The 12,433-nt window shown below is 34.6% G+C and overlaps 1 protein-coding gene across 1 annotated transcript; it reads right to left on the bottom strand.

Annotated features, from left to right (window-relative positions):
• Positions 1–10,009: 10,009 nt before the first annotated feature.
• LOC120347507 (cytochrome P450 2U1-like) lies at positions 10,010–12,370 on the bottom strand. Its single transcript, XM_039417520.2, has 2 exons — positions 11,480–12,370; positions 10,010–11,032 (listed from the first exon to the last, which is right to left on the bottom strand). The coding sequence occupies exons 1-2, from the start codon at positions 12,237–12,239 to the stop codon at positions 10,116–10,118; spliced, it is 1,677 nt and encodes a 558-aa protein (XP_039273454.2). The 5' UTR covers positions 12,240–12,370; the 3' UTR covers positions 10,010–10,115.
• Between the last annotated feature and the right edge of the window lie 63 nt (positions 12,371–12,433).

The raw sequence follows: 12,433 nt of genomic DNA, 5'->3' as shown, positions 1-12,433 counted from the left end.
CAAGACCTCTATATATACTTATATATATTTTGGGATGGGCAAGAAAAAAGATGAAATATTGTTCGATGGTAGGAAAACTCAAAAACCGTGTACAAAAAAGTAGTATAATTACTAGATTAGAACGACATGTAAAAACTGGTGTTTAACAAATGTCATATTCAGGTATTACAAAAATTAAATGCGTATAGGTGTCGCCATTGAACAAACTGAACATGAGCTTCTACAGCATTGCTTTCATAAACCACGAATTACGTGAAATGATATTCTTAAACGTTGCTGAACCAATGCTTAATTTATGTTGTAAAACTATTTACAAATATTTAATGCTGAAACGCTATCGTATTTTATGCTTCAACTCTACATAAAGATGCTTTCTGGTTGCTATAAAAGTACTATAATTTTTTTGAACTTTTGTTATAGTAACAGAATAACCGTTCCAAACAAGTACGAAATATATATATATATATATATTGAATACAAAAAGCTAAAACATTTATTTCAAAGTGTCGACCTTTTTAATCGCCTTTCTTTATTCTACGCCCTTGGACTAAAGTTAAAATGTGGTTAAACGTGCGCCCAGTTTTTAGTGGGGTTTATTTATGGAATTTCAAGCATTTGTGCGTCCGAAAATGATTCAGAATAAACGATGTCATTTCCGATGGCTTCATTGCATTATATGTAAAATTCTGATCTTTTGTAATCATTCTGAAATAATTATTTCATTTCGGAGATACGCATAATTTACACAAAAAGAGGTTTCAACAATCAACAGACAAATAGAATTGCAAACAAATTTCAATTGTGCAATTTTGGAAATTATTGAAATATATCTCGTCGAAGCATGTTGAAATCGTGGTCGACCGATCGGTTTCTATTTAAAAAACTTAAAATTGCCGTACGAAAATACGTGCGTAGCAAATCACTGGAGCAAAGGAGACAGGTCGTGTCGAACAAATTGTTTTAGCCACAAACTCATCAAAAAGCTTGGTTGCAACATTTTTTCACGGATATTTTGCAAGATTGTTGACTCAAGCAGCTGCTGTTCTTCATTAGGATGTATCAAACACAAGGTTGTTTTGGCGTCACGTTTTCCTTATCTGTAAACTTCTTACTAAAATCAAGGCAACGTTTCACCAATTGTGAAAACTTATTAAATACGATATATTTCTTTCAAATATTGTATAAATATTATATTGAATCATTCATCTCGTTGATGTTAATCAGAAACTACGAATCCCAATCGACAAACATTTTATTTTCAAAAAGGTCACATGTTTCCATTTATTCGTCACGTCGCGGATGCATATTACATACCATTTTGACCTGTGTTTGTGATGTCAGAGTTCCGCACAATTTCATGTTATAATTTTCGTTCACGTATTGTAAGTACTTCACACAGATTTATATGAGTTCGTGTTGGATGTGCCAGTTACGCCACTATATTTCCGGGAATTGTTTGTCGATCTATTAGACTACATTTCAGTAAATTCCTAGATAGCTAAATCTGTTAAGTATCGCTTTGATTGTTTTGGCTAGTGGTTAAAAGCTTCTTTCCCGGAAGTCAACAGATGTCCCCTGGCCAAATGTTTCTGTGTTTCGTACGTCCAATGAGTTCACATTCAAATTTGCGTTAATGATTCGAAAAAATTATACCAGACTTATGATACTTTCAATTTTTCCGGTTATTCTGATTGAAGGCTACCAGAATTTCTGAAAGCCAAATTAAGATGTTAAGGCCATGCACTTGAATGCAATATTGGTCACGCCGTTCTAGAATGGAATAATCGTAATTTTGGGTTACAACCTCGAAAATCTGTTACTGTGTATTTCTCGTCTCGTTTCTCTCCTGATTTTCAAAGCTATTTTGAAAGGCAGTTCATTTCATAGAATTATTGCATGTTAAATTAAAAAATAATTTGCATTCAAGTTGCTCAAGAACTGCTAGAAAATCATTTATTTCGCCTAAGAGACTAATTTGTGCAAATCTTTTGAGTTTAAACATCAGAATAAAACCAATTGACCTTTTGCCCATTTTCAAATACATGATGAAACATCAAGTTTTCGCATCTAGTCGAATGGTACCTTTGTACGATGGCCTATGTCTGTATTTACCGTTGCATGCCGATAAATCTGGAAGAACCATTGTACGGAAGACTAAAATCAGTCCTACAGAAAACTTTGAAATTACCTTTATTATCTATTGTCAAAATATTTTGTCATGTGATGCAGGTTCCAACTACATTGTTAACGTGATATTTCACTGCAACATTTCCCTTTCACCGAATTTTTCACTGTAAAATAAAGTGAGCATATTCACTATAATTTCGGGACAGTTCACTCAATGGATTTTACCACATTATATTACACTCAGTATAAGTTCAGCAGGAGCAGTAAGCACTGTGAGCTACCAGTATATATGCCATATTATGGAGGGTATTTTATAACGCACTACTGTTTACTGTGTTTTATAATAGGAGCCAATCATATTTTGTAGGAGTAATGAGAATATCACCGCAGACGTTTCCAACTTGTTTCCGATTATACTAAGCTTCCTTCCACTTTATCGATATTTGATTGATTTATAACTTAATTAGTGCCTACTTTAAGATTGATGCATTCTCATGGCCGTACATGTTTATTAAAAATCTGGCGAACATAACCAATTGATCGAGTTCTCTGGTTTTTCTACTAGATTAGCTACAACATCTGATCTTTTATTAAGACGGTTCTCGATTTCCAGCGATACCTGTGAAGAAAATATGTTTTTGTTCCAAAACATGTGCTTTGTGGAAGTCTCACATCCCACGCAGTGTTCCTGACAATGTTAAATTTAAGCCCCGTCTCAGCCAATATTTGCCATGATCGGTGGGCGAATGGTTGTTTCCATTAACTCATCTGCATATATTCTTTCCATATAATACATATTCAATATTCATATAATTCAAAATATTAAATGATTAGGCTCGATAGCTTGAAATTTCAGGTTTAAAACATTATAGATATAGAACAGGGGTCGGCAAACTACGGCCCGCGGGCTGGATCCGGCCCGCGGAGCAATATAATCCGGCCCGCGACGCTTCACTGAATTATAGTAACAAAACAGCAGTTTTGGCGATCATATTCTTCACGTAACAGAATTTATTTTGAGACACGTGTAGAATAAATTATATTTTAACCTAACAAGTATATATAATTCACAATTACTCGTTTAATGAGCCTATAATTTTATTATAATTAGACAAATGGCAACAAAACGCAGAAAAGTTGATGTTAAGTGCTAATGGTTTATTGGCGCGGAAAATATTCAAACGGTCAGTCTTCATGGGCTGCTTAAAATCTAACTTCTGATCTGTGTGAAAAAATGTGATTCATCGGCTTTTAACTTTCTAAAAATGTGTGCGGCCCGCCAATGACTTGCAACCTTCAATTTTGGCCCGCGAGCGACAAAAGATTGCCGACCCATGATATAGAACAACAAAAAATATCTTACTACAACAAGGTAAAAATGTTCAATGTTATTTAACTGGTCGTGAGCTAACGTTCGGAAAATTCATCTGTTCGTATAATGTAATTTAGCCATCATATAAAACATGACCAATGCCGTGCTGTGCTGTAACTTATTTCGGTAGGAATTCTGCTTCCTGGGCTATTTTACTTTGATAAATATGTTTGTTTTTGTTGATGATACGATGACAGTAGACGTACCCATTTGCCATGTGTTTTTCACAAGATGCTGCAGATAAACTAAACACGCCTTGAAATTATCAGGGCAGGATATTTTAGTAATATTTCGCATAGTTTACGAACTCTTCAAGGTATCGAATCAATGTATCCGCCATAGGATATTGAACTGATATACTGTGTTTCATTAAAAAGATTATTTATAGCATAATTCAATAAATAAACAGTATAAAATCAGTTTAGTCCATCATGTCCACATTTGGCCACTGATAGCATTATTGTAATACTTCACTGTGTGAAAACAAAAGCTCCTATTACTGTCAAGTTTAATCCAATCATAAATGTTTCAAAGTGTATACTTAGTTGATTGTGGACGGTTTGTGGATTACAACGACTTAGAGTCTTAGACCATAATAATTTGTTAGATTACTGGGTTCATTCGAGGATTTCGCCAATCTCATTATCATGTCTTAATTACGTTTATCATAACATAATCGCTGTCAAAATATGTTTCGTTTCGTAATATTTCGTGATGTTTTCCGAAAAATTGTTTATCAATTATATTAGGTGTGTCTGATAAATGTAAGTAACATATAATAATAAAATTATTGTAGGTTTACCATGCTGATGGAACTTTTCAAAAATCGGTTCTTTGTCGGGACCAAACATGGAATGGACATCACTGTAACGATTGTCGTATGTGTGGACTTGTCTTGAATCATAGGTTTCTCAAATATCATTAATTCCGACATATTTTGCATGTTTATAATATTATGAGAGCGCACGTTCGAAACATGAAAATAATCAACACATTATAGTTAATTATTGCTGGATAAAACACTTTTGACCCAAGATATCGAGGATGGAAATATTCTAAATTCTATAAACGTATAATCGGATTTGAACCGCTATTGAGGTTGCTAAGCTACTCTGCAGATACAATTTTTCAAGCCTTTCGATTTAGCGCTATTTTTTATTCATTGGGGGCACTAACCATAATTACCATTCATAAAATTATTTCAGGTTAGTTACATGACTTTTGTTGAAGAATTGAAAATCTGCAGAAACGTCAGTAGTTTCTAATTTAAGAAATTTGACGGTAATTTGTCTGAATAGCCAGATAATTTATTCTGTTTATATGTATTCCCTTCCATTCGGCATAAACGATGAGCAAAACGGACAAAATCATTTACACTGGCATTTTACAATGGAACAATTTGGTTACATATTCACTAGCACGGTTATGCTCGACTTGTCTTGCCAAAATATTCCTAAAAAATAAATTTCAATTCAATTATTTGGCCATCGTTTTTATTGGTTTGTTCATATATTTATGTGTATTTTGCAAAAATGGGGAAAAAACTCAGCTTTTATTCCAACCAAAATCGATAGCATTGGATACCCGTGGTGTAAGAAAACAGGCGACATTTTCCGATAAATCAAATTGTTGTTGTAGTACAGTGTACGTTATAATGCACTATTCATTAATTTAATGATGATTTTAGAAAACATCGTTGGCAAGACATTGATATAAGAAGGTATGGATGGCGTCACTACTTACCTAAGGATGCAGTACAGTTCTGTAAATCATCTTATTTTCATTGCATCTAACAAAATATTTCTTGTCTATATAGATTTCAATCTTACGAGCCTTTGAAAAAATAATATTGGCGTAAACTTTTTCAGTAATTTTTTTTCCCTCATATTTCTGTACAGAATCAATTTCAGTTGCATATTACAAGATATTCTCATAATTGATCTGGGTTCATACGAAAATGTTTTCGTTTTAGGACTAAATGAACTCATTTGGCTTCAGTTTCTGTGCTCACAATAGTCAAAGTATAGTGATGACGCAAAACAGTGTTTAATTAGTAACGATGACAAAATTAATGGAGGCTAATTAGTTCGTTCACTTTGAAGATTCGTTCTGTGAACGGAACGGTGTTAATTGTGTGGGAAAATAACCGGCAGGAAGTTCTCCAAGGAAATATTTAACTTATTGGATAAACTGTTATTTGTGGGGAAATTAGCATCGGTGTTTTCTGTGAATTTCATTGATAAAAGATTACGTATTCGTGAATCGGTACTTACTACAAAAGAACAATTTTTGAACTTTCGTGATTCACTAAACTTGGAATGAATTGTTTTGCATGTAAGTTTGAAATCTCGAATTTACCACGAAATACTGGGGACAAAGCTGTTGTTAATATAACATGTACAATCTGAAATGTTTACTAAAACTTTCGCTTACTTATTACGTAATGCTAAATTTTGTCACTTTTTGAGTGCAAATGCAATTCGAATCCTGGATCGAATACGATTACCATAAATTCTCAGTTTGTCAATTTTCATTTTTTGGACACCTTTTAGTTTTTTTATGTGATCATTTTGGGGACACTTATCCGCTACCCATACACATTCAATTTTGAATGAATGTTCTGGGAAAGCGGATAGTTTGAACGCATTGTGAGGTAATTTCTTTACATGTTGAATTCATATATCAACCGTCTAATAAAGAAGAAATTTAATCCTTTTCGAAGATTTGAGTGAATAAAAATCATTTGCATTGGGTTCAAAATCCTGGAATTCCCCCACAAAAAGGGACAATACTTGCAGCAGATGTGCTACATCTTTATCAGCCTGGGTACTCTCGTACCAAATCAGATTCACGCATTGTATAGATTGAATAGAAGAACCATACATTACACATGAAATTTATATATGGTCCAGATATTTAATTCATGCGCACGGCAGCGCTTTTTTGTGTTATAGGTAAACTATACATAATTAAACAAATCGTTCTCGAGTTGGTTGAAGGAAACAAATACATAAATATCTGATGATGACGTATTAAGTTTACTTTTATCGTTTGGCGAACATTACGTCGATAAATGTGTGAACTGAAAAAGGTTATATTAAAATGATCAATGACATCGCGCTTAAGTTCATCTCGTCGATCAAACTTTCCACGAAAACAATAACAGAGGCCAATTTAATGTACTTTTAATAAATTGAGTTCAAGTAAATAGTGGAAGTAAACTGGAAATAAATAAACTATAGATGAGATATAATGTAGCTCATAAACAAAACATGTTGTAAATTTTCATGTCACGAAGATTTAGTGGTAAACATATATAAATAAAGGTTAAAAGTGATTTATATTTATCCGCGGGAATGAATACTGATATAAAAATGTCTTACAATTGACTTAAACTAGAAAGGTATATGAGTCATACTTCGATCGTATCTCAAAGATAGGTGGCGGGCGATCCGTATCTGAATTAAATATTATATATCACATAAATCCCAGATTGCAGTGTTCAAAACTCTTGGTCTCAATGGGTGCCCTGATGGATAAATTATATGGATAATTATATTATATAATAAAAATTCCTATATATTTGTTGGTGTTATATGGTTGTTGGCTAAAACAGGGGTCTCCAACACGTGGACCGCGGGCCGCATGCGGCCCGCCAGCCATTGCACATTCACTTTGCATACCTGCGATTTTTGGCAGTTCTTATATTTGCGAGCAGTTTTTTTAGACTATGAAAGTTAGCAAATCAGACCTCCGCACACGAACGAGCATAACGGACGAGCATTTGCATGTTGTCTCAAGGCTAGCACACCAACGCAAAATGAGGCCAAACATCGAGACCAAATATCCAGCACAAGTGAATGAATATGTTTCATGTCTCGTTTCAAGTGTAATTCAACACAATGCATTCAGATACCCATTTTTGTATCTAATTTCTTGGTTTGCGGCCCGCGTGGTTCCAAAAAGTGGCCCGACATGTTTTGAGTTGGACACCCCTGAGCTAAAATAAGAGTCTTCCAGAGCAATTCGAAAATCTGGACGATCTACTACCGACTTCCATGTCTTCGTGTAAACTGAGTCCGGGAAATCTATTGGATAACAGTAGAATGCTTATAACAACTCCACCAACTTAAAGTTTTCAATTAATTTGTTTGATTTTTGTGTTTCAGCACAACATACTATTGTTCTGGAATTCATGACATCGTGGAGTTTAATAGGCTGGCATGCAATGACACATGGTCTAGCAACATGTCTGAATTTTATGTCTTATCATTATCAGAAAAGATTTAGTTCCACCTTTGACGACCGTCCTCGAGTTCAATTGATCGCCTGTCCTAAAACGTCGTATGCGGGATAAACGGCTGGACACCACTTTCAATGCCCCTATTATTTGCATTTCGACAATTCACTAAAAATGTGACACGTTGCTCTCATATTATTCGCATTTGATTAATGCTTAGCTTGTAATTGTGGAGTAAAATAAAATACCTTGTAAAATATCTTAAAATTGCTTCATGACTTCACGATATTAAAGTATCAAAGCTGTTTTTTTAGATAATGGTCAGAATTTGTTTTGCAAATGCAGAAAATTTTTTTTGAGAAGATGATTTTGAAAAAATACTTTTATAATTTTGATCGAACACGTGGGGCTTTCCTTTGATGTAGAAAACAGACTTAAAACATGCACTCCGTATCTGTCATTTTATTAGCTCAATAATAATTTGAGTTCAAAACTCTGAATGAGTTCAAACGAGAGTTCAAACTCTAGCGAATATGATAAATTTAGATTGATTCGAACGTCACGCGTATTTTTAAAAGCGAAAGTTGAATACATCAGACCGTAATTCGCTGTATGGCTCTACTGTCCACCCCATCACCAGGATGATAAATATTTGAAACGAAATGTTATTCTAAACTTCTTGTATTGTCCATTTTGCTGATATATTGCTTTTGTGGTTTGTGACGTACAGCATTTATGTTTAAATTTGATAACGCACGCTTTTGAAATACCTATTTTATGTTCTGATGCTCCACGTCAGAGAATATGATACGAGAAATATGATATAGTTGTCACTCCAAAATATTTGAAATTCTCCGAGCGAGTGGGTGAACAATAAAGGACTAGCACATTTAACCTATATTCATTTCTGTTAGGCATGACTTAGTAAGAATTGGTACACCAGAAATACTGCTTCATGGGTCAAAGGTTTGCGCCTATTTTAAATATATACTTTGTTAAAATAGGCTGTCGACGTTTTAGTATTCGCCAGTATTCAGTAACTCCTACAATAACTACAACGACAATTTTTATTCTATAAATAGGAATCATTAGAATATATTAATTAAAGTGAGAAGCATAAATAGTCATTAGGATTCTGAAGTTAACTAAGTGGTCGGAAATAAAATTAGGTTGACGCGCGTATAAAAGTCACATTTCAAATAAAAGTCACACCCTCCATAAATTAAATGCTTTCTTTTTTGACTATTTGTTTCACATCAAAATTACATTTCCATGAAGTTGACTGCGTGGATGGATGGATGTCAAAATGTGGAGCTTTTTTGTTATCCTATACGTCAATTTTCAATTTTTTGGTATCCATAATAATATGGAAATTTGATGAACTAAACTGTATGCCCGTTTAAGCGTGGCCAAGATGAGGACCAAATGTATTAATCCCACGCGACAAATATTGATTTTGACGCAAATTCTGTGAACAGATTGCTGTTGAAATCTCTGTAATATTACAAAATTTCAGAGTAATATTCATTTTGATCTTCACAGCCATTAACTTTGATAATTGTTTAGTAAGCTTATAGAAATACATTAGATTCATTAGTCCCCGCCGTTATATTCTATTGTGTTATCTGTTTCAGGATTCTTATGACATGAAATTTGGAGTTCGTTTCTATTTGACGTTAACGTGTTAGTCTCAAATATTTGGCTCATGTGACACCGAAATGAGTTTATAAATCAACAATGAATCTTATCTCTCATATTTGTAAACCGCTATATTTACAATCAATCAATACATTATTATCATGCACGGAGCAATAAAAAGTATAATGTCATATGTTTCTGGTGATTATAATGGTGAGTGGACAAAAACAGTTTCAGATAAATTAGTGAAGATACAATATTGATATCTTTTAAAATTGAACTGCTTTCAATATGGCGCATAGTCAGGCGTGGGGAATAGATTAAACAACCAAGGGAGTTTAGAAAACGCGTTTATATTGTTAAAAATGGCCTTTTTGTTGACGAACCGTGACTTCAAAACACACTTCAAAAATAATGTTTATGCACAACAAACAAGAAGGTGAACCAATCGGAGGTAAATAAAACTGGAGCTCGATAAAGGAAATTTGACTATACGTACACTATACGACTCAGTCATTGAATCCAACTAAAAATTCTATTTTGGTTTGCTGGTTTCAGGATCACCGCTCTCTGTGGTTTAACCTTCGTGCGATCTACGAGAGCGTAAACCATATTTCAAATTACATAACTCTCATGTTTTTCATATAAATTTTTATTATTATCTTTGTATAAAAAAAGAACACTGATGAGTAATATATATTTGAAACAGTAATAATAACTAAAAAAATCATACTTTAGTTACTCTATTCGTCTCCATTCGAGATCGTATTCAGGCGCTAATAATACGTGACCGTTTTTGCCTTTCATATCCAATTCTCTATATACAAAACTCTTCGTGCTATTTTGCCAAACTTTAGGCAATCGAAATTCAAAATTTCGAATTATTGATGATAGAATGAAAAAGATATCGATATCAGCGATACGTTTACCAATGCATTGTCTTGGGCCAACCGAAAAGCCTACTACGGATTTCGATGGTACAAATTCACCAAATTCATTTATATGACGACGAACGTCAAACACTTCTGGTTCAGGAAATACTTCCGGGTCGTGGTGAACGCTCCATACATTCGGAAGCACCACTGATCCTTTGGGAACATCATAACCATTAATGGTACATCGTTCAGTGGCGGTTCGGGGCATCCCAAATGTATTTATGGGGCGAATTCTCAAGATCTCTTGAATTGTAGCTTTTAAAAGGTGCATTTTTGACATATGATTTACCGATGGGAAAAAATTATTTCCGCCGATATTTATTATTTCTTTCCTGAGCTCAGCTTGTAATTTAAGATCTCGAGAAAGGTATAACAAGCCCCACAATAATGTATCTGCCGTTGTTTCAGCACCAGCAGTGAAAATATCAAATACATAAGTTAAAAGTTGATCATAGGTAAAAAAGGAATTTTCATTTGCGTCTTCCCTGTCAACGTTTTTCATTTCGTTGATAAAACAATCCACAAAATCAGACTCTGGTTTCAGCTCGGTGAAATCTGATATATGTTGGTCCACAACTTCTTTTATCATTTTGAATGTGTCTTTACGAAAACACAGGGCCTCATCAATCACGTCTTTTACGTAAGGCATACCTCGAAGTGCAGGTACAAGAAAAACAAGCATGAATACACTTGCGCTCTTTCTAGCTTGAATGGGCGTCTCTGAAAAATAATATGCATTATCTGATTATAAAGATCCGATCTAAACCGCTTGTTTTTGTTATTATCAAAAAATAGTTTTTCTCCCAATGCCTTCAATAATTTGAAAAATGTTGTGCCGGCCGGTAAAAAATTACCTGATAGGGATCAAAGAATGTTTTTGGGCCCTCAGACCACCAGGTTAGAAATAGCAAAAGTAATCATAAAAGTATAACCTTTATCGTTATGATACAGTTTTTGCACAATGAAATTGAAGCAGATTCACTCATTCATGAAATTATGAGAAAATAGCAATACATAGGGCCAACTACTTTCCAATCTGACTTCGAATAGATACTATACTCAAATATTCAATTGAATATAAAATTATATCAAATCTTATTTTGACCAATGCATTGAAGAAATTCTAACTGTGCAACTGCATAATATTATAACATAATAATGTCTTACCTTCGAGTACAGCATTGTAATCTTCCTCATCCTTTCTGAAGCTTCTTCCAAATAGAAGATTACACATGACGTTACCGGTTGCTTTGTGCATGAACTCCTCTGGATCTAGTAGCTTCCATTCTCCGGCGTTGTTGTTGAGATCATATCGTGATTTCAGGGATTGTGGTGGGTGTGCTCTCTTGTAGTTGCCACAGAGATATTCGTCGGTAGACTCTGGATTGTTCAATTGTTTCGCTAAAGCCGCAACCAACATTTGTGACTCTTCTGCAATTATCTCATTTAGGTGTTCATTGGCACTGATTGATTTAAAGGCTGAGTGACCAAACTTCCTCATACTGCGCCATTTGTCACCATAATCTAAGAAAATCAGTCCATTGCCATTTGTCATTTCTTGAATTAGGGACGTCTGAATTCTCCCGCTCATACGATGGCCGTTTTTAACGTAGGCTTCATGAATGGAGCTGAGATCGTTCAGCACAACAGCGTTCATTGTCCCGAATCGAACGCGAAACACTGACCCATAGCCTCTATTTCGACCCCAGTCCGCTATAACCCGTTCTGGATATCGCCCCATAAACGGGAGACTACCGACAATAGGAATCCATGGCGCTGACGGTGGGTCCATCCTGTTGTTTTCGTTCTTCCTGATCCGAATTCGGAATTGCCTAAACAGATACAGCAATATTCGAATCAAAATCATTAACGCAACAGCATATTTCGCGATAGCCACGTCTGACTTTGGTTGACCCAGGTACTGCATATTTCTTTACTCAAGATACAGACAACTCTAAAAATGTAATGTCACTGATGCCTCAATGCCCGCCTTTTATAGACCTGCGAGAGACATATGAACTGAACCTCAAATTCCACTCTGCAAAGACGATGAAACAGTTTTTCATCCGGCCCGGCATCGCCAAAACAAAAAGAAATATTTAATCTCGTTTTTTTTCTTTA

The sequence above is a fragment of the Styela clava genome, chromosome 11, assembly GCF_964204865.1.
Source record: "Styela clava chromosome 11, kaStyClav1.hap1.2, whole genome shotgun sequence".
NCBI classification, from domain to species: domain Eukaryota; kingdom Metazoa; phylum Chordata; class Ascidiacea; order Stolidobranchia; family Styelidae; genus Styela; species Styela clava.
Note: the sequence above shows the minus strand (reverse complement) of the source record. Positions and strands in the feature narration are given on the sequence as shown.